Genomic DNA, 27,027 nt, shown 5'->3' with positions numbered 1-27,027 from the left:
TAGCCAGCATGGGTAAGGAATGGTGTCCCTAGTCTCTGTTTGTCAGAGAGTGGAGATGGATGGCAGGAGAGAGATCATTAGATCATTACCTGTTAGGTTCACTCCCTCTGAGACACCTGGTATTGGCCATTGTCGGTAGACAGGGTACTGGGCTGGATGGACTTTTGGTCTGACCCAGTATGGCTGTTCTTATGATTAATCTTTGTCTCATTTAAACTCTCAAAATAAAATAAATATTAGGATTCAGTCCTAATAAATTGATATTACATGTTTTCTAGTACATAATAAAAGGATAAGGTCATTTCAATAAGGATTGAAAATGTACTTTTCCTCAGTATTCTCTTGATGTTCTTTTCATGCAACAGTAGGTCTATTTAGAAAGATCCAGCAACATGTCTAGGCCCTGATGGTACCAGCTGCCAGTTATAGAAAATCTTGTTTCCAAAGGAGAGGCAACTAGAGAAGGAAGGGAAAATGCGTGGTATTATTTTATATAGTGTTTAATTAAAGGGACTGCTTCTTTGGCCACCAAAGGCTGACCTATATACCTACACAGTAACTCTATACTACCCTCTCACAGCTCTCCCCAAAAAGGATGTAGCTTCGATGTTAAAACTGCCTCTCGGGGTCACCGGCCGCGGGGTGTGGAGTAGTCCCAAGGCTGCTCTAACTTACCCCAGAAACCAGCCTGGTCCATTGCTGGTCCTAGGTGGAGGGAGCATACGGTAGCTTAACGCCACCTTTACACCACTCTCCTCTGTTCTTCCATCGGGGGTGGGGGGGGGGAACAGAGACAATTTATTCTTCCCATTGTTTATGTGACTGTAGCAGGCCCTGGGAAGGAGGGCAGAGTGTTTGGGTCCTCAACACGGGGGGGGGGGCAGCCCCTCGACGCCTGCCACAGACTGGACGCTCCCCTACAGTAGCAGGCTGTGCTGCTGGGCACGGTGATGAGGAGACAGTGGGTCTCAGCAGTAGGTGAGGGAGATGGGGTAGGCTAAGTGGGTTGCAAGGCGGGGAGACGAGGGAGACGGTCCCCCCCCGCTCATCACATTGAGCTTCTCTGCGTGGGCTCCTTTGTCTGGCACCGAGGCCAGGGGAACCGACACAGCAGGTTCCCTCATCCCCATTTTAAGCACCGAACCGCTCAGCACAAGCTGACGCGCTCCGGAAGCCCCCGCCTCCTTGCGGCGCAGCAGAGGCAGCTGACGCTAGAACGGACTTTCCCGCCACCTAGCGGCGGAAGAACAGAAACGCGCAGACGACGCATGCGTCAGGTCACAGGTGCCCGGGAGCGAGCAGCGCATGCGCTGCAGGGAGTGCCTTTGGCTGGGGAGTCTGGGAAGAAGCTCCACCCCCCCCCCCCCCCCGAGGCACGGCAGCGGACGGTGGCTCTGCTGGCTCCCTGTTGGCCTAGAAGGTTCTGACCCCCCCCGGCCCCCCGAACCCCTCAACTCAGTCGGCCGGCGGGGGGCATCGCGGCGGTGAGTGTGAGGGACCTGGGGGGTGGCCGGCAGGCGCGCCCGGGGGAATTGCTCCTGCACAATAGGGCCCTGAGAGCGGGCCGAGCGGCGGCAGCAGCTCTGGGAACGGGGGATAGGCGCTGTTGTCGGGCTGCGCGGGGGCAGCCGACGGGGGGCGCTGTTGGGGCCGAGGAGGAGGCGGTGTGGACGTGAATGAGGGGTGGGCGGGGTTGGGGCCGGGAGCGACGGGGGAGGTGGCGGGGGGCTGAGGGTGTTGCAGGCTGTCGACGGGGGCGGGGGGATGGAGCCCTAACCCGCACCGTCAGGAGCTGCCGCAGCAAGTGGCCATTGGCCTCTTAGACCTTAATTCACTCTGAGCCCCAAAGCTGCTTCTGCTCCTGACGTCCGTCCTGCCGTGTGCGTGTCTCCGGTGGTTGTTTATAAACAGCGGCCCAGCTGCTGAGGTTATTATGGTCTCCTCCCCCGTTCGGGTTGGGCTCTTTCAGACTGGTGCCCTCGGAGTGAGAGGAGATAAAAGTGAAATATCCCTGACATCTCCACTGCTGTTAAGCAAAATCTTCCATCAGACACTAAACTCATTTGGACACCTCTTCTCAGGGGAGAGACTTGGAGATCCTGGTATCTAGTAGGCAGAGGTAATATTGACATTAACTGAAAGGAACAAGTGTTTCAGTGATACTCTGTTAGGCTTGGCTGGGTTGTTGTCACCTTTCAGTTTGTAGCTGAAGCTGAACTGGGGGCTCGGTCAAAAGACTTCTCATAGTTGTTGGTCTCTGCAATTTTTTTTTAAAAAGGAGAGTGTCAGGTTCAAAAGGAAGGATTTTTCTAATTTGGAGTGCACAGAATACTACTTAAAATTAGGGTGAAATGCTTCAGGAAACACTGTAGGGAGCATCTTAATTTCTGTTATTCCATAAAGAATAGGGAGAGGTGATAGGTAAAAATACTGTAGGGAGGCCTTTAAAGTGTTTCATTGAAGCACTGAATAAATTATGTAATAAGGAGATTTAAAAGAAGCAGCTTTAAGATAAAACTGAAAAAGGGGATTGCTTTTCAAACAGAAGTTTAACAGGATTTCTGAGTAACTGCTTTTTACTACTTGGAAAAACAAAAGATTAAAGTCATGGGTAAAAGTACGCAACAAATTCTATAACTTATTTTTTAAAATTATTTGGGCTAACAGATTAGAACCTTTTTGAAAGTCTGGCACCCACCTTCATATTTAAAGTAACTGTCATCACACGCATTCTGACATACATACATACATTGAAGGAGGGAGGAATGACAATCAGTTGTTATGAAGAGAGCTTATCTTTTTACATTCAAATAGCATTCTGAAGTAAGTGTATTCCAGTTGTCAGTACTTAGAGGACAGAGTTTCACACAATGAAACATCTCCTGACCAGGGTGGTGTTTATCTTACAAAAATGTCAAGCTGTCTCTTTCCTCTGATATAACAGTAGTCCCATCTTAACTGGTAATTGAGTATAATTAGTTTCCTATTACTGACTTCACTCTTATTTCTTTAAGCTTTGACTTTCCCTTTATTTAGGACCTGATGCTGCTCTCAGTGAAGGCAATGGGAGCAGACACTAAGCCATTAAACTCCATTGAAGTGGTTCTCACAACAAATTTTTTGGTGGCCTCAGTGCAGCCACCGACTCTTGCTTTTTCTTAAATTTTCTTAATTTACTTAAATGTTCTTAAAATACTTTAGGAAAAACAAATGAATGTGCACATATATGTTTCCAAATCATTGTAATTGATTTATGTAGGTTTTTGGTTTTTTGCAGACTCAATAACAAAAAATAATGTACTTGTATTTTGGTGCATCTGACCCCTGCTGCCTCCACTTGGCACCCAACCCCCAAATCACCTCTAGCTCTTGCTGCCTCTCTTAGTCCTCAAGGATCCCCCAAACCCCCATTGGCTCCCCACCATCCCCCCGGGCCCTGCTGTTCCCTCCCCCCAACGCTTCCACAGCCATGCACCCTGTGCTTATTCTGCATCTTGACCACAGTGCCTTGGAAGACCAGCCCTGCTGAAGCCCAAAGCTTGAGCCCCATGGCTTGAGCTGGGGTTTTTATTTATAATAGTATTCAAAGCAAATACTGCTTTCTTTGGGATGTATGATCTTGGCTAAAGAGGATGGGGGGGAGCGGGGACAGCTTTCTTATGGGTAACATTTTAGATTCCTGTAAATGAACACCTTTTTAAAATTGAATTTTCACCTATTATTCTGTCTTTGCATACTTTCTGTGCTAATTAGGCTTGTCAGTCTTGCTTGTTTTAGTGTCTTCACTTCTCTCTGGTTTTTGTTCACAAGCACAAAACAGCTTTGTTTGCATTGCACACACCGCGGGTAATGTATTAGTTTAAAAACTTTCTATTGGAATCCTGAGCATCGGGCTTGTGAGAGACATTATAAAAACACACATTAAATAGATCTGGGAGAGAGAGTTGGTTAATTAGGTTTCTCACAGTTCTCTAGGCTTTAGCTAAAGTACAGATTGCTGAGTTATTTGAAATTTATTTGCTTTAAATTCTATTTTGCAGAATAAGAATTACAGGAAACCAGATAAGAATGATTAGTTAGTATTTACAGTGTTTAAAAGAATGACACCAGCATACGATGTTAACAATATGGGATGTTAAAACTTGTCAGGCAATAAATATAATACATTGATTAAAGATCTCTCACACTCGTATTATGTAGGCAAACTTTCTTAATTCTTTACTATTCTAGACAGATGATTTTGGTACCAGGTATGCATTTTAACTATGCATTCTTAAATACAGAATTATGTCAGTGTGTCAATTAAATTATGGACTGCCTGTGGCAGTCCAGCCAAACACTAAAGTTTGCATTTTAGAAATTTAAACCAGTTATTTAATTACTACGAATGTCAACTCATTTACCTTGCCAAGGTGATACTTGCAGCCAAGCTCTTCCAGTTTTTCCTCACACATCACTCTAACCCCCAAATACAGTATGCACATAATGATTTGAAAACTATTCTAATATCTGTGGAATTTCACCACTACTATATATTCTAAATGTCACTTCAATCAGTTGTTCAAATAAGGGGAAAAAATCTTAAACTTACAAGTCAGGTCAAAGCTTTTTCATCTTTGGAAAATTGTCAACTTTTTATCACAAAATTTCTGATTTCTAGATTGATCTCTGAAACATTCAAGGCTTGAAAACATTCAAGGCTTCTCTCAGTTATCTTTTAGTGGGGTTAAGCAGTGTCTCGTTACACTAACGTGGCCCAGCATTTATAATTTTTTGTGGCTTCAAAACTATAAATAGCTTATTAATCTTAGTTGTCTAGAAAACATGTTAAATCAAAGTTGTTGGTGAAACACAAGTGTTCATCATACGTATTTAGCTATTTACAGTTACTTTAACTTAAGTATGTACTTTCTAAGAAGCATGTAGCTTAATAGCCAAGTTGCCAGCTGAGCAAAATTACATGTTTTTTGGTCAGGGTGTTCTGTCTTGCTTTCAACTCCTATGCCGGTTGGATGTTTCAAATCTTTGCCACTAGCCTGGGTCACTTTTTGACCTGCCCACATAACTTCACCAAGAAGAGGAACCAGCCTTCAACACCTTCAACACCTATCAGAAACTGTATAAAACCAGCCTGGTTTTGTTCAGCAATTCTCTCCTTCAGAATAAAAAAAATCCTGACAAAGAACATGAATTTTTCCCGAGTGACAATTTGCATTTTTGTTTCTCAACTGTTTACCATTCAGTCCTGGAATCAAGAACTTCAAGGAAAGTTTATTAATCTTTAGGTGCAGTTATCTTATGCTATCAAGTTTGTGTAAGACATGTTAGACCTCACCAGTTTGTGCAAAACCTCTTGGGACATAATGGGTTGCAAGAGACATTTTATCAAGGCAATCATTTAACAGCTGCCCGTTATTTTAGTTCCAGTCAGCAACATACTTCTCCAGACTCTTTCCCTCTCTCTTGTGGTGTAACCTTTGGCCACCCTTGCATAGCTCTTTGTTCTTTTCCAATTTGCAGTTTCTGTCACCACTCCTAGATGCCTAAAGAAATGTCTGTTTTGAAGCTAGAGTATCTTTACGTAAAGTCTCTTCACATTCCTTGTTTTCTGTACTTGTTTAGTAGTTCATCATGCAGCAGTATAAAGTTATTTGCTTGATCAAACACCAATAGGATGTAAGTTAAACAATAAGGCAAAGCAGCTGTCTATACACTGTACAAATACTTGGTTATTCCCTACAGTTCAGTGACAAGATTGGTAGGATCACTTCTTATGTTAAGCTTTATGTGCAACTGCTAGTTATACCGTCGGACAGACCTTATGGTTATTTAGCTCTTATAACATTTGGTTAGATTTATCTTAAACTTTCACTTCACATTGGCTTCTCCGCATAAGTGGAGTACCTTTTTAATAAGAAACAAATACCTTGTTATACCTTTGTTAATTATTAGTCATATTTATTATTACATTTCTTTTTAAACTAGATGGCATTGTCTGCACTATGTGCAATATTTTTGTCTTAATTACATTAAGGAAATTTCTTTATACTGCAGGAGTTTGCTTCTTTTCTGAAAGCCTTAGGTAACTTTAAATTTTCTGAGTGGTAGCCGTGTTAGTCTGTATCAGCAAAAAGAACAAGGAGAACTTGTGGCACCTTAGAGACTAACTAATTTATTTGGTCATAAGCTTTCATGGGCTAAGACCCACTTCACCAGATGCCTGGAGTGGAAAATACAGTAGGCACACGTACGCACACACCGTGAAAAGATGGGAGTTGCCATACCAACTCTAACGAGACAGATCAATTAAAGTTGTTTTGTTAGAGTTGGTATGGCAACTCCCATCTTTTCATGTTGTGTGTGTATCTTCCTACTGTATTTTCCACTCCAGGCATCTGATGAAGTGGGTGTTAGCCCACAAAAGCTTATGCCCAAATAAATTTGTTAGTCTCTAAGGTGCCACAAGTACTTCTCGTTCTTTACATTTTCTGTATGTCTTCCAAAATTTTAATCAATACTGTCATATGCAAACACAAACCATTATTAGATTAAATGTAATTGCTTGATTTACTGTATAAATCTGTATTATGAACTTCTGATATTTCAATAAAAGGAAAAGGTAAGAGAAATCTACTTCATTACAAATTATAGTTTGTGGTTAGCTTAAGTCTCCAACTGTTGTATAGTTACCCAGTCTGATTCTTTGTGAAACACAGAAGCACCTGTTTGATTTACTGTATAAATCTATACTGGGACCGTCTAAGCATATTCAGAAAAGGAAAAGTAAGAGGAACGTATTTAACTGTGAATTGTAAATTATGATGATCTTAAATAACTAGCTGTTATAGTTACCCCAACCTAAATCTTAATGAAACACAGAAGCATCTCCTACTTTTTGGCATGTTCAGATTCATAAGTGTGCTATTGGTCAAAGTTATAATAAACAAATCACCAAAGATGATATTGGAAAGCTGTGGCATTTGAGATAATTAAGTAGAAGGTGACTGCAAATAGCATTCTTGCCTTAGACCAGGGGTGAGCAAACTTTTTGGCCTGAGGGCGACATGGGGGTTGCAAAACTGTATGGAGGGCCAGGTAGGGAAGGCTGTGCCTCCCCAAACAGCCTGGCCTCTGCCCCCATCTGCTTCCTCCCACTTCTCACCCCCTAACTCCTCACCCATCCAATCCCCCCGCTCCTTGTTCCCTGACCACCCCCTGCTCCTTGACAAGGCCCCCAGGATTCCCATGCCTATCCAACTGCCCTCTGGGACCCTCTGCCCCTTATCCAACCTCCCCGCCCCCATACCATGCCGCTTAGACCAGCATGACTGGCTTATTGGAAAACCTGGGAGGTGGGCAGGCACAAGCGCACTGTCCGCACAGTGGCGTAACTGCAGGGGCGGGGGGACAGCAGGGGAGTGGCCGGGGACTAGCCTCCCTGGGCAAGAGCTCAAGGGCCGCGCAGGACGGTCCTGCGGTTCCTAGTTTGCCCACCTCTGCCTTAGACTATAGTTTCTCAAATTGAACAATGATGGAAGAAATACCAAAGTGCTGAAAATAGGACAGATGGGATGAGTGAGCCTTCTCTTAGTATTTTCCAGAAATACCAAAAAGTACTGAAGTACCGCATTAATATCCACTCTATGCTCTCACAAAAATAACCTTACTGATCTGATTATGGGAAAGAGATTCTTAATGCTGTTTTAAAACAGATGAAATTGATCCAGAGAGCTCCTTATATAGTATCATAACGTGATAAAGGAAATAAATCTTTGACACAGAAAAAACAAGGAAAAGCCTATATAGTTGCTCTTTAATATACTTAGTGTTTTCTGTGACTTTAGATTACATTAATACTTAATTTGGGTAGTGATTTTTTTTTTTTTTTTTTTTTTTTAGCTCAGTGCTCACGGCAACACATGACTAGTAGCATTGGATCAGTAGAACAATTGTTTAAACTCCTTCATATAATTTGCCCAATACACTTACTCTTAACTTGTAACACTCATCTTTCAATTTCATGCTTATCTTCAGCAAAGACTACCAATTCTGTCTGTAGTATTTGCAGTATGGAAAAACATCTACATGACATTGGGCTGACACAACCAAACTTGTTTTTGCTATGCTGAGGGATGCTAAATTTCTCTGTATAAACGTCTGTAGGGAAGGTGAAGGCTAATGAGGTGACTGTAGTTCCTTTTTAACTCACTCATTCTTATACTGGATGGAATCTCAGCGTTAATTTTTAAACTTAAATGTTTTTTGTCGCATTTTTATCTAGTCAGGAAGTGAAAGCAGACAGATGCTGGTGAATGCCCCATGGCCGCGGCTACCACAGTTCATTTGTCCACTACCCACCATAACTTGGAAGCTTTCTTTAGGTAAGAAAATTGTCTCAGACTGTCCTATACAACTTTCAAAATTGGTCTTTTATATCTAATTATGTTGGTTCTATAACTTTAGTTGTAAAATATCTGTGCATGTTGTATGTCACATTTGCTTTGTTTTCAGTTGTGGTCTTATGCATAGTATATTTGTGTAATTACTAATATATTATTTACTGTCAGTTTTCTTGTATACTGTAATAATAACATTCTTGCAGAAAGGTGGTGCAGGTGCAGAACAACCAACAGTGATCAAGGATACAGTCAACTTAAAAACAAAACAAAACAAACTTTTGTTAGGAACATCGTGTAACAGTGGGATGTACAAGTAATACAAGATTACTATAGCTGAGAGACACTGAAGTTAAAAAATCTCTGGATGCTGTCTACAGATTCTGTCCTGTGTTTTGGTTGCTTAACATCGGGCAAGTACAGCTCCCCAGCTCTTAGATTCTCTTGTGTGAGCTGAGCAGCACCTTTTTTCCTGCCCACACATGGAAGCTTGTGTATCCCTTTACAGACTTGTTTGGTTGAGGGGAATGATATAGTTGTGGTGGTGGTTTAATAATATGGTATTGATTGTGTAACTTCAATCCCTATAGTTGTGCAACTAATGCTAACTGGGTGCATTCTGAAGGTATAAAGTGGCACAAGGTTAGAGCCATGCACCTTGGAGATCACTGTTCTGTTACAAAACTGTTTGCTGAGCGAACATTTTGAGACTAGCTTCTTCAGTAGTGCTCTTCGTTTAATTAAAATACTTTTAGAATTCTTAAAGAATTCTTAAAGTCCCTCATGGGTTTCCCAGACTTTGCAGGTCAGTTTGTCTTTGGTCGATGACTTCACAGGTCAGTTCATCTTCTGGGACCCCTCCCTGCCTTCTGGTTTCATACATACAGGATGACTCAGCAATGGGATGGATGTTCAAACACCTGAAAGGTGCTGATGTTAGACAGGAACTTCCACATTCTTTGGAGGTATGTGTGCATGTGCACCTCTGATTCAAGGCTACCTTGATTGTATCACGTGAAAATTAGACTGTAGTTAACTTCAGTTGTAGAGAATATATTGTAAACTATTTTTAAGAAATAGCTGTATATGTGACATACATCTTATTTTAGATTTTAGTTAATGCCAGAATGGAACAGAAGGTTCTGTGAACACCTATGTATAAAAGGAAAATTAAAAAAAAATCTACATTTATAGTGATTGTCCATGATCTATAAGCAATAAACTTTTTTTTTCATATTGTGGTTCTAAATTTGGCATCACGTAACATTGTGATGCAACTTTGCAAGAGTTTTAAAGTATTATAGAAGTATATAGAATACCAAAACTATATCAGACTCAAAAATAGCTAAGCTAAAATAATATGATAGTTAATGTAATAATTACCATAATTTGTTCTTATGGCTGACAACCTGCAGTCTGCATTTCATGTACCATATATATTCAGCATTTACAAGATACTACTTATACCACTCTTTGGCCTCACCCTCGCATATGGGGTGTGGTCACACTCTTGCAGTCTCATGATTCCCAACTGCCCAACCAATCCTTGGGGACCAATGGCAGCAGCCGCAGTTTACAGCAAGCCTCTGCGCACTATCTCCTCATCTATACTGAGTGCCAAGTGTCTGCTTCTGAGCAACTGACCCTTTATGTTTAGAGAAAGGGTATCCACAGTTTTCATAGTTGTATCATTTAGATGATTTAGAGTCATAGGAATAGAATTAAAATTTTAGCAGGGTGTACTAGTTTGTGAAATTTTGAAGTGGATAATACGTTGCATGCAAAAAGATGCAATAAAACATAATATTGCAAGGGCAAGCACTCAAAATTTGGAAATGCTAGGATTAAGGTTGCCAATGTAACCTTAATTTGGCCCCCTTATGTGATCGTTGTAATGCATATGTGCAACATTTTTTCCATATGTGCTGATGGCAGAGGAATGGTGAGACTCTCTCTGGAGAGGCGTCTTTTGGGCACAGACTCTTCTTCCCATTTACCCCCAGCCATGACCCCTTCTGCCCTGTCTCTTCGCCAGTCATGGTTCCTAGTCCCATTCTCCTTACCTAGCAAGCCCCAGTTTCCACTCCTGAGGCTTCTTATCCCAGTCTTAGTCTAGCCAGGCCTAGTCTCACCCCTCTGAACTTCCAGTCCCAGATCCCCCCAGCCTCCATTCATCACGCACCACCTATGTTCCCTATCCCCATGGTCTCTTTCCCAAGGCTCCTCATCTAGTATGTGTCTTGTCTCTCCAATGCTTTTTTGGATTTTAGTCTCCCCGCACACTGGCGCTCATCCAGTCACAATCTAGCCCACCTAATTTGGCTGTTGTCCTTCTGCATTCAAACTGAGATCTCCTCTTCCATCCTTCCTGGGCCCAGCAATGATGTCGTTGAGAGCACAGGAGACCAACTCTCAGTTCTGCTGTCCAGCCTGGCCTGCAGCAATCTTGTGCAACAATTTCAAGGAAAGTCCTGCTCAGCTCCAAGCTGGGGCATGCAATCAAAATCTTAAGGACATTTAGCTGTGAAGCTCTAGCAAGTCTCTTCTGAGCTTGTGTAAGATGTAGTGTGTCAAAGGTTTATAACTTGGCCAATTTTGGGCAGATTTTCACGGAAATAATGAGGCACATCCTTGAAATAAAAGACTCCCCCTGCCAAATGAAAGTCCCTCATGCAAAGCATGTGGTTGCTAATCAAAGAAGATAGTGCCAGAAATTAACATGGGAAAGCATGTTTTCCCTATACCTTATTCTTAGAAATAGCTGAGCTACTTTGGCTGATGGAATTTTTTTCAAAAAATTCAGCCGGAGGAAGACCTCTGGCATGGAAAATTTCATCCCAGGCAGTTTAAAGTTGTCAAAGTTACAAGGAACCAAAAACGGAGTCTATAATGGGAAGCTACCAACTCTGCCTGTAATATCAGAATACTAACTTTAATGTTCTACTGCAGATCCATTTAGTGATTCTCTGAACAGTTGTTAAATTGGTCAGTTAGATGACTATCTGACAAAATGGTCTGAAAAGTGAAGCAACACATTAAGTGTATATTAACATAAGCTAGTGTGCTGCTCTTCTTTAAATTAGTAAAAATCAAATTCTTGATTAGATTTGAAACACTCTTTTCATTTAGATCAGAAAAACTTACTATTTAGTCAGTTAAAAAGACAAAACTTCAGTTATTAAATCTCCCAATTTATTGTGACTTTAGTCACAATTTCTTTTTTTAACGTGGTTTTCATCTCCTTATTGCTGTGTGAAGACTACACAACAGGAAACAAGTACAGTGAAACTGCTAATACAAAGAGCAGAATTCTTTTCTCATCTTTCTGTTATAGTAGTCAGAAAAAATAGCTGTATGAGACTGTTCTTGGACCTAATTACCTTTCAAACTTGTAATACTTATAGTATGAAGAGTGGGTGGGTGGGTGGGTGAGAATACTTCTGAATTACTCATTCAAAGTTTCTGAGGAGTTCCTTAACTTTCTGTGTATTGTCTCATATTCTTTGTTTTTTGCCATATAAATATGATCATAGTTCACCATAATCTTTAAAGTGGATTTACTGCTTCTGAAAGCCGCTGGAATAATTTCCCTGGGGATTGAAGTCCTCTATCTACAAAACAGAGAGCAGTGATGCTGGTCATAGTGAGGTATCTCTTCATAGAACTAGTTAGAATGCTGTCTTTCCCACTGGTATTCCCTTGCATTGAACATACCTACTTCTAGTTCTTCAAAGTGGTGTGAACCTTCAGTCTTGTTCAGCTCCTTACTAACCCTGGAAAATCAGGTAGCATCAGTTGTGGAAAATGTCATCTTTCAGTTTTCTAGAAAACTGTCATTTCCTCTCAGAATATGGATCACTGCAGCCAGATCTTTAGTTTTTTCATAGTCTAGATTCCAGAAACTAATTCTAATACTAAGTATGAAAGCTTTGCAGGCACACTATATTGGGGAGAATACAGCTACCCATCTCCTCAGTGGACTAGGATACCATAAACACACCATTTCTGTGTCATAGTCTTTGTTTGCTCCCAGTCTGCTTCTGTTGCCAATTTAAAGTCATATTCTTAATCTTCAGAGCCCTCAGTGTAGCAGGAACTGCCTATAACGTTGACCATGTGTCCATCTAAGATCCTTCCTTTTTGATGAAGCTCCATCAAATCTAAAGCCTTCATGTTCATTCTGTCTCTGGCCTCTTTTAATGTAGCTAACAAGGATGCCAGTTATGATGTGGGCATGTGATTTTCTAAGATTTAGACCTGACTGCCAACTCATTTAGGCCTATACTGTTAGTCCACTTTCCTCAGAGATTGGGGGTACATGCAAAATTTTACTCCCTTCCCCCTGCTTGGCAACATGAAGCTGCAGCTCTAGTGCAGCTGGGAATTTAGGCATCCAACTCCTATTGGCTTGCCCCAGCTACCATTTGTACCTTTGAAAATCTCCCTCTTTATCTCCAAACCATAGAGATATTAGAGAGATATAAGACAGTAATATCAGAAACCTGGAAGTTCCTGAAAAGGTGAAAGTACATCGGTATTTCAGATGTGGTTGGATGTTTGGGAGAGGTACTGGCTTTAATTTTGAAACACCCTTAATATATAGAAGGTGCTTACTGGGATAAGAGTTACCTTCCATATTTTAATTGATAAAAAAAACTTCTTATAAAGTTCATGGACTAAAAGGACAAGGAAGGGGTTTGTTGTAGTTGTGTTGGTCCTAGGATATTAGGCAGACAAGGTGGGTGAGGTAATATCTTTTATTCGATCGATTTATGTTGTGCAGTAAAAGCTTGTCTCTCTCTCTCGCCAACAGAAGGTATTACCTCACCCTGTCTTTGTAAGAAAGGGATTTTGGTTTTTTCAGATATTGTCCTAAAACAAGCAAAAAGTTAGGCTTTTCATCATTGAGATTAATTGTCTCAGGTTTCTATAGTACCCGGTATACTGCAAAACGTTGGGTGAGAATTGTTTAGTTTTCATAGACATTCTGTTTGTAGAGAAGTAAGAGTTGACATTCAATCCGTATGCTTTATCTGTGGCATACTGATAAACCCTCTAGAGATTGTATTAATGACTTCTTGGATTAACATGCTTTGGTTGTATTCTGTTTAATTTACACACTCCTATGTGTATCTTAAACTGTAATATGTACTGAAGTCTGGTCCATAAAGTTCAACATCGCCTTGAATAGTTCCATTTTCATGAGAAAGTGGGGAATTGAACTCCCTCTAATTCCAAAGATGCATCAAGGCTGATTAAATTATTTAACGAGTTTTGCTTGACTTGTGAGTGCTTTATCTGTTTAGTGTCTAGAACTAGTTTTGGAAACTGACAAAATGCCATAATATCTTCAAGAATTGGTTAGCACTGGAAAAAAACCAAGAAAGTGGGAAGGTCCCTTTAAAGGAATTTGAAATGGGACATAATCTGTGCATGACACTTCCATTTCATGTTCATGCTGTCATAATTTGGTTCTTAAGTATACCTAGCCACAATATGTATATGGCCTTTATGCAGTTACATATTGTGAAAATGTAAAATGCAAACAAATCACAATTAAATAGGTCCTTTTAGACCAACCTAATTTCTTTTTTGTGGTTAATTTTTTATTTTATTTTACAAAAAGATTGTATAGGCTTCTGAATATGGCACTCATCACAGGGTTTCCAATAGAATTATGCACTTTTACATTTTGTCAAAGTGCAAGACTAGACAGTACAAAACTACAAAGACATAACAAATTAGGGTAAGTTTTATGGTAGGCAAATAGCAGACCTCTTTTTCATTGCTAATAAAACTAATTTGTGTTTGGATCATATGCTGTAGCAATTTAGATTTAAACCCATAAACAGGCACAAATGTATTGTTGCCTTATGTATGCTGCCCTGTGATTGTGGAATTCGTAACAGCAAGCCTCTAACATAAGGTATATCCTTTCTGAAAGCTCACTACCCATAACAAATGAGTCAGTAGTATCTTTCTTTTTAGAGTTCTAAAAGCAACCCTGAAACCATGAAGTTATGCACATGCCTAAGATGAATTATCACTTGATTGTTTTTTCTTTGGCTGTTATCCTCATTCCTTGTTGCCCAACTAAATTTAACCTTGCAACAAATTTACAAGCTGATGTCTTTTTGTGAAGTATATAGTACATTTTTTGTGTGCTATAAAAGGAGGGGATTGCAACACTTTGTTGCTTTTTTAGGCCAAACTCATTGCATACACCAAGAGCTGCTTGCATTTCTCTGCTCTTTTCCATAAGCACTCTGTTTGCTACTCTCCAACCCTCTCTATTTAAGGAACTACTACAACCCCCCCTCGGCTTCTCCTCCCATGCCAGGGTCCCCAGTCTCCCTCGAGCCCCAGGGATTCTATTTGCCCTCCATTTCAGGGTCCCTCATTCTACCAGCCCACGTGGTCTCTGCATGCCCATTCCTCCCTCCCTTTATGCTACGGGCTCTGTTCCCACCATTATTTATCATCTTTTTATCTGAAAGATAGGACATTCGGTGTATTGCCATAAAATTATATTGGGAGGATGAGAAGAGATGATACAAGGGGTATTGTTATGCTGGAAGGTGTTAGTGGGTTCCATAACCAGTTCTTTAATTGATAGACGACAGTTATATAGAGGGGTTTGAAGCTGTGGCTGTTCAGTACAGATGGTGTTGTGTACCCCAAATTAAGAGAGTTCTGACAGTTGATACCTAACATTCCTGAAAATTCTGGAATTGATCTGATGCAGCACTTAAAAGTTACCATATTAAAGACATGGAAATGCCATCCAGTTTTATGTAAGGTCTCACAAGCTTGGTCAAGAATAAACTAGTTTCTTTGTGAAGTTACAGCGTGCTGAAGTAGGTTCCTTACACTGTAGGGGCAAGTTTCAGATAAATGTCTGTAACCTAGATAAACGTTGCAAATGTGTAAAATAAACTCTAGATCTTTTGTTTATTTTTTTCATCTTTCATCTTTTATGCACTATACCTTGTCCCCACTTCAAAAAAAGTGAAGTATTTCAAAAGCATTGAAGTTCTAGGTTATGTGATTCAAAAACTCTTCTGTGGGTTCATCCACTTAGTTTGATCAGTGTGTCTTGCCTTGCTTTTATGTGCAATAATATTTTGTGCCTTTGCCTTTTTCTAAAAAGGAACATGGGTGAAAGTAGGTATTCAGAAGTTCATTGAATTAGATTTACCTGGACAAGCTGTTAGGCAGTGTGGGGGTGATTCTTCCTCAGACTTCACAATTCAGTGGCACTTAATTTTCCTGTGTAGACAAGCCTTAATCCAGATGAACTAAAGTGAATTTAAAGTGGATTGATTGGTCCACAGTAAATCCTGTCTTGACACTTACACAGAGTTAAAGTGATCTTAACTTGGTTTAGCTTAATTCACTGAATTAGTCATTTTAATGCTAAACACTATGTGGACACTCTTACTCAATGCGGTTTAACTAATCCACTTTAAATTCACACCTTTAATCAATTTGGATTAATTTTTGCTAAATCTCTATGTAGACAAGCCCTATTTTGCCATATTGGCTAAAAGAATAAGACAAAAAGTGGCATGGCATTTCACAGGTCCATCACTTTGGGAAAAAATATGCATTGACAGTGTATCTTAAACTGTAACAAAGACAAATATGCTCTTAGAAATTACTAATGGACCCGCTAGTTCGAGCCTACTTACTTAAACCTAGTAGCAAATCCCATATTTTTATTTGCAGTGGAAACTTATGCGTATAGTTAACTTTTTTATTTTATTTTATATATTTTTTTTTATTTTTTAGAAGGCAGTTGGTGGTACGCTTACATGAAATACTGGCAGATGAAATTGTCCTTGGGTAGCTCATCTGGACCTAGGAAATTTGGTTTCATTAATTACATTACAGAGCATACCTTATGTATGGAAATGAGACTCTTACTACTGTGTGTACATTGTATCAAGTGCAGAGACATTTTGTATGATAGGGTTTGATAACATGTCTGTTTTTGTTTTACTGATCTTCTGTACTTTTTTTTAGAGATCTATTGTACTTGAAAACGTACAGAAAGCTTTGTACCTTCATTACATCACACCACTCTAGTACCTGAAATTGTTTGCTCTCAAAATGAAGAGAATCAGGCGGACTGTTAAAACTGAGAACTCTGTTCTCCAAGCACCACAAAGATCAAAAAAGCAGAAAACATTTTTCTATGGATCAGCATTTGGCAAGTCTCACCTGCAAACCTTGATGGACTGGGGAACCCTGCCACTCCATGTAATTTTACATATTTTTCAGTTCTTGCCTTTAGTAGATAGAGCACGGGCATCTTCTGTTTGCCGAAGGTGGAATGAAGTTTTTCATATTCCTGACCTGTGGAGGAAGTTTGAATTTGAGCTTAACCAACCAGCTACTTCTTATTTAAAGTCTACTCACCCCGATCTGATTCAGCAAATTATCAAGAGACATGCTGATGATCTGCAGTATGTCAGCTTCAAGGTAAAGATAGGAGTGGAGGCTTGTTTTGTCATTTTACAGGACGGTGGTGTTTGGATGTCTGTAAATTGTATTGCATCTCCATCCAAAAACTTCTTCTTTTTTTAAGGATAAATTGGTATGACTATTTTATTGAATGCATGGAAAGTTATATTCCAAGATGTTTCCAGCAATTTTTTTTCAAAAGGAAGCACTTGCTAAAATTATGTACTTCCTGTACATGCACAGTATCTAGTTCACATGATTTTCATAGCCTGTTGTATATAATTTAGCGTACTATTTTAAAAAAATTATTTTGCACAACATTGTAGTAAATTTGACTTTAAATAGTAGCTATTTTACCTTTTGTATTTAAAAATTACAAGACCAGTATTGTTAGTGGAAGTATTCTGTAAGACTAGGATTGACATCCTATCCACAGTTTTTCTTATAGTGGCACTAAACTAAGTTCTCTACCGACTAATTCTCAGCTTCTGGGAGGGAAGGAGGGAAGTAGTATTTTCTACCTCTTAGACATAGCAATTTAAAGCAGAGAGGTAAAGAAAATGTAATCAAAATAGTATATCTAACTACATATGTTAAAGGATATATCAAAACTTTTTATATGCTGCACATGAATATTGAGAAATGTTAATATCCAAGAAACAGCACAGTAATGTTTACACACACAAGTGTTAAGTTCATGTTTAGAGTACCACCTTAACGTAGTCCTCCCTTTATTCGGGTGTTAGACCATTCAGATGATATTAATGTAGCTTGTCTTGGAGATACACCACTCAAAGTATAGCAATTACGTAGATAGAATCTACGCTGGAAGACCGTCTTAATTACATGTGGGGACTATAATGTTATCAGGTCCCCTTGCATGGGTGAATTTCTAGTGTAAAATAGCCCTAAGTTTGTGAACACCACAGAGGGGGAGTTGATGTCAAAGTCAGGTTTAAACTCAGAAGTTTCTTTCTCCTAACACTGTCATTAGTAATTTTGTTTTTTAGTTGCCTTCAGAGTTCTTCTGATGCAGTTCTGTAGCAGTCCATGGTTAACATTTTAATCAGTTACTTTAAGTACATGTAGCTACTTCACGTAGTACAACTGATTTGCTTCTTAATATGTCATCTGCATAGTGATCTAGATAACAATATGTAGCTCATATCTTAAAGCTCTTGACAAAGGAGGTAGGTATCACCCCCATTTTACAGATGTGGAAACTGAAATACAGATGTAAAGAGGCTTGTCCAAGGTCTTCCAGCAGACAGTGGCAGAGTCATGAATAGAACCCAGGTCTCCAAGTTTCTCTAGGCTACACTGCGTGTAATGTGGGCCACTTTGCTGGATTACTTTTATTTATCCTGTTTTTAGACCAGAATAAACCCCAAAAGTCTGGCAGTTGATAATTATGAAGGAGGAGGCATCAGCTATGGAATTATGCTATACATTAACCTGCAATTCAGTACTAGTCATGCGTCCAAATTGTTGATAAAGAAATGCAGAGATGAGGCAAATCAAAGATAGATGGATAACCTTAAGATGTCTGGTGTTATCAGGACTGTCAGAACAGGGTTTATCTGATAATCACACAGTGTAATAAGTATTGTAGGCAAGTACTTTCCATGACTCTTTGCTGCCTTCAAATTATTAACCGCTTAATAAGTTTCACATTCCTTTCTTGGAGCAAATAAAAGTTGGTATAGTGCAATCTACTAGTTAAAAAAAACTGGTGCTACTCTATTTTGGATATTAAATATATTTTATCATGCTGTTGACTTTCTAGGAAGCAATACAAAATGACTTCAGGGTTTTCAAATTGTCTTTTAGGTTGATAGTAGTACTGAGTCTGCAGAAGCTGCCTGTGACATCCTTTCTCAATTGGTGAATTGTTCTATCAAGACATTAGGTTTGATTTCAACAGCAAAACCAAGTTTTATGAACGTCTCCAAGGTAATGTCCTATGGACTCACAAATTTTACCTTGATAGTGTAACAAATCATTTAATATCTAAGCATGTTAAACTATGTAGATATTATTATTGAATTAAAAAGAAAAGTAATTTTTACAAACCCAAGACTTTAACATTAAAGTACCCAAATGCACAAAATTCTATTTCTTGCCATATATTTCTCTAAACACTCATTTTCATGTTTGTATTTTGAAGTATGACCTACATTTGACAACACTCCGTTCTTAGAGAACTTTTTGCCCCACTGATACTGGCTTCTATAAAACTAGTAACTATATATCCACAACTCTAGGTCATGTGGCCTTGATTATGGCCCTAGTTGGGAATGTATCTAAGCATTTGCTTATGTCCTATTGATTGAATGAGTCTTAAGACTGTGCTGAAGCATGGTTATTAATCCAGACTTGGAACATCTGGGAAGCAAATGCATGGCTCAAGACTAGGGCTGTCGATAAATCACACTTAACTCATGCGATTAATTCAAAAAAATTAATCGTGATTTAAAAAATTAATAATGATTATGATATCACACGGTTAAACAATATAATACCAATTTAAATTTATTAAATATTTTTGGATGTTTTTCTACATTTTCAAGTATATCGATTTCAATTACAACACAGAATAAAAAGTGTACAGTGCTCACTTTATATTTTTTATTACAAATATTTGCACTGTAAAAATGATAAATAGTATTTTTCAGTTCACCTTATACAAGTACTGTAGTGCAATCTCTTTATCATGAAAGTGCTCCTTACATATGTATTTTTTTGTTACATAACTTCACTCAAAAACAAAACAATGTAAAACTTTAGAGCCTACAAGTCCAGTCAGTCCTACTTCTTTTTCAGCGAATCGCAAAGAGAAACAAGTTTGTTTACATTTACAGGAGATAATGCTGCCCACTTAATTACAATGTCACCTGAAAGTGAGAACAGGCGTTCGCATGGCACTGTTGTAGCTGGCTTCACAAGATATTTACGTATCAGATGTGCTAAAGATTCATATGCCTCTTCATACTTCGGCCATTGTTCCAGAGAACATGCTTCCATGCTGATAACACTCGTTTAAAAAAAAATGCGTTAATTAAATTTATGACTGAACTCCTTGGGGGAGAATTGTATGTCTCCTGCTCTGTTTTACCCACGTTCTGCTGTATATTTTGTTATAGCAGTCTCGGATGATGACCCAGCACATGTTGTTCGTTTTTAAGAACACTTTCACTGCAAATTAGAAATTTCACATTGGTATCTTCTTTGCATTTTGTCAAAAGATAGCTGCAACACTGAATCCAGGATTTAAGAATCTAAAGTGCCTTCCAAAATCTGAGAGGGGTGAGATGTGAAGCATGCTTTCAGAAGTCTTAAAAGAGCAATAATCTGGTGCAAAAAACTACAGAACCCAAACCACCAAAAAAGAAAATCAACCTTCTGCTGGTGGCATCTGACTCAGATGATGAAAATAAGCATGCATAGGTCCACACTGCTTTGGATCGTTATCGAGCAGAACCTCTCATCAGCATGGACGCGTGGCCTCTGGAATGGTGCTTGAAGCATCAAGGGACATATGATAGGCGGCCGGTGGAGCCCCACTCTGGGGAGGCTAGCCCCAGCTCTGCCCCTTCCACCCAGAGCCATGAGATTCCCTGTGTGCCCCCTGCCCGGAGGAACCCCAGGCTAGCTGTAGCCCGGAGTGTGTCTTCCCCCCCCCCCCCCCCCCCGGCTAGAGGAACCCCAGGCTAGCCGCAGCCCAGAGCTCCCCCTTACGTCCCCCTGCCCAGAGGAGCCCAGGCCAGGCGGGCTGAATCCCCAAGCGAAGCCTCCCCCCGTCTGGAGGAGCTCGGGGCTGGCTGCAGTCATGCCTCACTTTTCCCCTGGGTCATGGGTGGGTTGGGTCCGAGGAGGGAAGGTATCTGTAGAAGACACTTCTTGATATGCCCCATGCGTATTCTGGGGTGGCTGGGGAGGTGGTATGTGCCTCCTCTGCCACCCTGGAACCTGCATGGGGTATAATAAAGCAAAAACCCTGCTGCCAAACTGTGCAACCGGGGGTCCAGTGGCTGTGACCGCGCTGGGGGAGGCAGAGCTTCCCATGGCCTATTATACCTGCCGCCCATGGACATACGAATCTTTAGCGCATCTGGCATGTAAATACCTTGTGATGCCAGCTACAGCAGTGCCATGCAAACACCTGTTCTCACTTTCAGGTGACATTATAAACAAGAAGCAGCATTATCTTCTGCAAATGTAAATAAACTTGTTTGTCTGAGTGATTGGCTGAACAAAGAATAGGGTTAATTGGACTTTGTTTTATTTTTGAATGCAGGTTTTTTTGTATATAATTCTACATTTGTAAGTTCGACTTTTGTGATAGAGATTTCACAACAGTACTTGTATTAGGTGAATTGAAAAATACTTTTTCTTTTTTTTACAGTGCAAAGATTTGTAATAAATAAAGTGAGCACTGTCGACTTTGTATTCTGTGTTGTAATTGAAATCAAAATACTTTAAAATGTAGAAAACATCAAAAAATATTTAAATAAATGGTATTCTATTATTGTTTAACAGCGCAGTTAATCATGATTAAATTTTTTAATCGCTTGACAGCCCTATTCAAGATTCCAAAATTGTAGTGGTATGAATCAGATCTCCAGAAGTGAGGTGCTACAGTACTTAATTTTACATATGTAAGTATATCGTTTCCTTTTTCTCTCTCAATGAACTAGGGCACAATTATCACTCCATCAGATGTTAGTCCTGAGAGGTCTCGGTTCAGTTTCTTGATGAAAAATTTTTTTTTCTTAATTTGGTATTTTTACTTACTGGTATTCTGTAGCTACTTCAAGCTCTTCATTGTATGCACTTTCTTTTCTTTGAAAAGAGGGGAAATGGGGAAAAGCGCAGAACTGTTTGTGTTCACTGTAAGCATTAAAATAACCCCTAGTTTGAGAGTAAGTACTATATTCTTTATTACATAACTTAGGGGATCGATTAAATAAGAATTTATAATTATATTATAAATTATAAAAATTATAAATATTATAAATATAAATTTATAATTTATAATAGAATAATTATTTTACCCCTTCGGCCCATGTAACACACAACTAGTGGCTCTACCTTGAGGCAAAGGTTCAATCAACTATGCTATGGATATAACAACATTAAATGTCCACTGAAGGATAACTTCCACCCCCCCCCCCCACTTTCTCTGAACAGGCTCATTTTGCATCAGCACTGACAGTAGTTTTTGTAAACTCCAAGTCATTATCATCCATCAAAATTGATGACACACCAGTTGATGATCCATCTTTGAAGGTTCTTGTTGCTAACAATAGCGATACTCTAAAACTGCTAAAAATGAGCAGCTGTCCTCATGTGTCACCTGCTGGTGAGTAGTAAATCTGATTAAAAAGGAAGTAGTAATGCAATAGTTACTGTTGGGATGCATTTCTGTTAGCCTTTTTTCAGGTACTTAACATTTGGAATAAATTATTCTTCCACTTAAAATCTTTCATGCAAATTCTCAGTTCAGAGGTGGTACTTAAACCTTCCACTTAGCTATTCTCAGTTGTCTAGAGCGTGGGAAAATGTCCTCTTTAATGTTAAGCATTTTTGGAGTAATCAAAGTGAAAGGAAAGCATCAGAATAGTATTGATATACCTTTCATATGACTTTAAATATTTCTGGTTTTATTCCTGTTTCTGGGATTCGTCCGTGCTGTTTCAGTCATTCTAATGCTTTGTTTTACTTCTGTAAAGAATTAAATTTTAGATTTAAAAAAAAAAAATTTAAACCTTCCATGCACTTAGCCCAATATGAAGGCAAGTACTTGTTTATATATAGTACTGTCTCTGTCTGTAACATAAGTATAAAGGACGAGACCCTTGCTGTGTGAAGAAATTTTGCTTGAAATAATGGAGTTGTAAGTATTCAAATTCATGAATTGCTCATAGTGTGCACAGTATTTTCTAAACTAGTCAACTTGTGTTCCATAATATACTCAAGATAACATGAGCATGTACAGTACCTGTATCTCTGTTCATTGAAAAACCATAACTTTATGTGGCTTAGTTGTTTAAAATCAAGTAATGCCGTGCAAAAGAAGTTTTAATACAAATTTGTGATGGGAAATTAGATAACATTGAATTTCCTGAATTATGTAAGGTATTATTATAAATGTTATGCATTTATGTATGGTCATTATAACTTTATCAATGACAAACTCTGCATATTCTGAGTCTAAAAACGTCTTAAAGTGATTTAAAGAAGTTTAGGAGTACTTGTGGCACTTTAGAGACTAACACATTTATTTGAGCATAAGCTTTCGTGGGCAACAGGCCACTTCATCGGATGCATCCGATGTTCTTTTTGTGGGTACAGACTAACACTGCTGCTACTCTGAAACCTGTCATTAAAGAAGTTTGTGAGGCTCTGTTTTTCTCAACATAAATATTAAATGAGTTCAGTTGTGTACTGAGGCTTTTGAATGCCAGCTCAGCTGCAGTTTGCACAACTAAAAATCAAACTGCATTTTTAAATATCATTACTAGTTAAAGCTTCTGTGGACCAAATTGTTCCCTTAGTGACAGATGTGCAACTGGTTGTCTTCAGATTATGCCTCAGTAATACTCGTCCCTATTCATTGCATTCAGTGGCTTTTTACAAGTATGACTGAATTAAATTTAGTAAGCAGTTCTGTTGGTATACAAATAGGCTAAAATTCAGTTCACTCTCTTACAGATGTAGGAGCATTCTAGGGCTAACAGGAGTAAAAAAGCAGTAGGGGGAAAATAATCACTAAAATAAGCAGATACGAACACGCAAAAGAAGCAGAACTGCAGAGTAGGAAGATTCCATATTTAGCCATTTTTCACAGTAGAGCTTCATTTTATATTTTACACTAACTTTTTAAATGAAGAGATTTGTTTGACAGCATTTAGGGGTGCCATCAAATATGAACTATTGTAAAGCTGACTGCTTTGAACTTCCTCCCAACCTATAAAAACAATCCTTTCTATTATCATTGCTTTTCTGGAAATATTAGACATTGTTCTGGGATATGGGTATACTAAAAAAAACCCACACGGTTTTGTAGTTTGAATAAAATGTTTTAATTTAAGCTAAGTATACAAATATATATTGTAGTTTATAAAAGAAATATATGCAATTTATGTATTTCATTTTTTTGTCTTAGGAATTCTTTGTGTTGCCGACCAGTGTCATGGCCTTAGGGAACTGGCTTTGAATTATTACATACTAAGTGATGAACTGCTGCTGGCTCTCTCTAGTGAGAAACATGTTAATCTTGAACATCTTCGCATAGATGTTGTGAGTGAAAATCCTGGACAAATTGAATTTCATACTATTAAAAAGCAAAGTTGGGATGCACTTGTTAAGCACTCCCCCAAAGTCAATATTGTGATGTACTTCTTTTTATATGAAGAGGAATTTGATGCATTTTTCAGAGAAGAAACTCCTGTTACGCACCTTTACTTTGGTCGTGCAGTAAGCAAAGCCATGTTAGGTCGTATTGGAATGAACTGCCCGAGGTTGATTGAATTGGTGGTATGTGCTAATGGACTTCAGCCACTGGATGATGAACTCATTTGCATTGCTGAACGCTGTAAGAACCTAACAGCGATGGGCCTTGGTGAATGTGAGGTTACCTGCAGAGGTTTTATTGAGTTTGTAAAGATGTGTGGAGGGAGGCTCACCCAGCTTTCTATTATGGAGGAGGTACTAATTCCAGATAATGATTACAACCTGGATCAAATTCATTCAGAAGTCTCGAAACACCTTGGAAGAATGTGGTTCCCTGATATGATGCCTACCTGGTAAACTAGCTATAGAAAGTATTACTATATGGTTAAAACTGGTTAGATCAAGATGTTGCTTACTATGCAAATAAGAAATTGTAAAATAAAGCATCAAAACTTAATTTTAAATTTCTCAAGTTTAATAAACTGCATATAGGCTAAAGCGAAGTGCTTGAGTGACAGTGTTACATTAAATTAGAAAATAGAAGCTCGTATAGTTAACAATAGATACATTGAAAGGATGTCTGTGGGTTAGAGATGTTTCTTCCTCCAATTAAATTAAGCATATTCATTTGGCCTCTGTTAAATTAAATTGTTCCATTAAACACACTTAGTGCAAAGTTTTTTAAGATGTTCTGTGATGTTAGTCTTTCTGATGTGGTTAAAGGGAGTCTGAAGCTAGCCTGCTTGATAGGGAGTTAAATGGAACTTTCAGGTAAACTATTATTTGCAGTGTTTATCCACTTGTTCATCAAAAAATTATTAGTGAACATGCAGAACAAATACTTTGTATCATAATAGCAATCTGAAATAGTGTAGCTAATTAAATCTGTTTTAATGTGCTTGTATACATGTGTTTCAATATTGTGGCAAATTAAGGACTTATGCCGCAATAAAGAAAATTTTTTATTTTAACTCTGTACTCAATTTTTACTTTATCAGTAAGTTATACCATAAAGATAGTGTTGTATAATTCATTGTTTCTCTTCCTATGTACTGACTTACCTGTACAGGAAAAAAACAAACCTTGTTAAAATTGATGTACCTAATTCATGGTGTTTCAGTTCTTGGCTAAGCAGTGAAGCACTTTGGTAACTGTATATAGGAAATAGTAGCTCTTTCATTTGATAAAGTGTATACTTTTATCTTTAAGACCAGTTTTTTTATCTTAAATACTAAACTGTCAGGATTCTGTCCCATGCTCCCTTCACAAAGGGTCTATTAAGATGTCCCGAAATGGTCACGGTTCTGTTCCTCTTCCTGGTGTAGGGATTGCTATGATATCTCAGCAACACCAGCACAGAAGTATGCTGGTAGGGAGGAGAGTGTGATTGGGGTGTACCACCTGGATCCAGTTCTTACCCCACTTGGCATAAAATTAAAAGCTTAGAGCAACGCAAGGCTTTTCTAATGCTAGGGGCCAAACTGGCCCCATTAAGCCCTGGGAATTGGGGAGCCTCAGCTGTGCCTCACAGAACTCTGCCATAACCACTAAGTCCTCCTATAGTGAGTGTCGGGGGCTGATCCTGTTTTCATTAAGGCCTTGGCTACACTTGCACATTATACCGTCATAAAGCCGCCCAGAGTGCTCTAACTCACTCCCTGTCCGCACTGGCAAGGCACGTAGAGCGCTCTGACTCCCTTGCTAGAGTCCTCACCTCCCCAAGAGGGATATGGTTTGCTGCATATTGGGTGAGATGCTACAACGTCAGTGTGAACGAGGAGTTAAGGTACAGCGCCCTGATTGCACTCCGGAAGTGTCCCATAATCCCATTAACTGAAGTGGCCTCTCTTGTCTTTGTTCTGAACTCCGGCAGGAATGTGGAAGTGGCCCTTGCAAAGCTCCGTTTTGGAGTGCCAGCTGCTTATCAGCTCTGAGGAAAAAAAACAAACAGCTAATGTTTGCTTTGAGTGAGAGAGAGAGAGAGAGAGGCGGGGGAGGGAGGGGGATCTGTTCTTACAAGACAGTGTGCTGACACACTCTCAGCACCCCAAAAACCCACTCTCTCCCCCCACATACACACTCCACGCCACCCCCTTCCCCTTTGAAAAGCACACTGCAGCCACTTGAACGTGGGGATAGCTGTCCATAATGTACCACTTCCAGTGCAGCTGCAAATGTGCCCCCCCCCCAGTGCACTTTCACCTGTCACTGTGGACAGACTGCAGCACTTTCCCTACTGCGCTGTATGAGGCTGGTTTAACCCAAAGCGCTCTACATCTGCAAGTGTAGCCAAGCCCTAAGTTGCAACCTAAATGAATGTCCTGCCTGTGTAAGGACTGCAGGATTGACTTGTTGCATATCCACACTAAAGAATCCTGTGGTGAAGGCGATCTTTCTTTTACTTGAAATGGGGTAAATGTTGTTAGTACAAAGCAGATCATGTGTTTGTTTTTTGTGATCCACTTTTATACACTACTGTAAATTGTAGTGCATTGTACCATAGTTTGTCTAGCTACCTGCTTGTAGCAGCAAATCAGAGATGTGTGCATTTGGTTAATCTGTATTAGGTTTGTCACATCAAAGTAAAAGCCAAGTAGAGTTACTTCCTTCATTAATCTAATTTCTCTGCTGTACAAATAATTTTGGGTTAGGTGTTGGCTAACTCCTCCATTCCTTCAAACAGAATGGTTTGAACAGTTAGACACAACAT

At 39.4% G+C, this 27,027-nt stretch overlaps 1 protein-coding gene across 5 annotated transcripts; it reads left to right on the top strand.

The window, feature by feature from the left end:
• Nucleotides 1–1,341: 1,341 nt before the first annotated feature.
• LOC140915604 (F-box/LRR-repeat protein 21) lies at nt 1,342–25,525 on the top strand. 5 transcript variants are annotated; one of them, XM_073355516.2, is made up of 8 exons: nt 1,342–1,484; nt 1,970–2,119; nt 8,282–8,381; nt 9,233–9,361; nt 16,422–16,880; nt 18,693–18,815; nt 22,053–22,224; nt 24,031–25,525. In XM_073355516.2, the coding sequence occupies exons 5-8, from the start codon at nt 16,509–16,511 to the stop codon at nt 24,672–24,674; spliced, it is 1,311 nt and encodes a 436-aa protein (XP_073211617.2). In that variant the 5' UTR covers nt 1,342–1,484; nt 1,970–2,119; nt 8,282–8,381; nt 9,233–9,361; nt 16,422–16,508; the 3' UTR covers nt 24,675–25,525. The 5 variants fall into 5 exon arrangements, with proteins under 5 accessions (XP_073211617.2, XP_073211614.2, XP_073211613.2 ...); XM_073355513.2 differs by lacking the exon at nt 1,970–2,119 and having other exon boundaries at nt 8,286–8,381; XM_073355512.2 differs by lacking the exon at nt 1,970–2,119.
• The last annotated feature ends 1,502 nt before the right edge of the window (nt 25,526–27,027 follow it).

Source organism: Lepidochelys kempii, chromosome 8, assembly GCF_965140285.1.
Source record: "Lepidochelys kempii isolate rLepKem1 chromosome 8, rLepKem1.hap1, whole genome shotgun sequence".
Classification (NCBI taxonomy): Eukaryota; Metazoa; Chordata; order Testudines; family Cheloniidae; genus Lepidochelys; species Lepidochelys kempii.
The sequence above is the reverse complement of the archived record's forward strand: the minus strand, read 5'-3'. Positions and strand labels throughout refer to the sequence as shown.

What these genes read in the sequence shown, in the direction of transcription:
- LOC140915604 (XM_073355513.2), top strand. Translation starts at nt 16,509, where the DNA reads ATGAAGAGAATCAGGCGGACTGTTAAAACTGAGAACTCTGTTCTCCAA. An exon ending in GTTTTATGAACGTCTCCAAG is followed by an intron (nt 18,816 to 22,052) that starts GTAATGTCCTAT and finishes TTCTCTGAACAG; the next exon opens with GCTCATTTTGCATCAGCACT. An exon ending in TCCTCATGTGTCACCTGCTG is followed by an intron (nt 22,225 to 24,030) that starts GTGAGTAGTAAA and finishes TTTTTGTCTTAG; the next exon opens with GAATTCTTTGTGTTGCCGAC.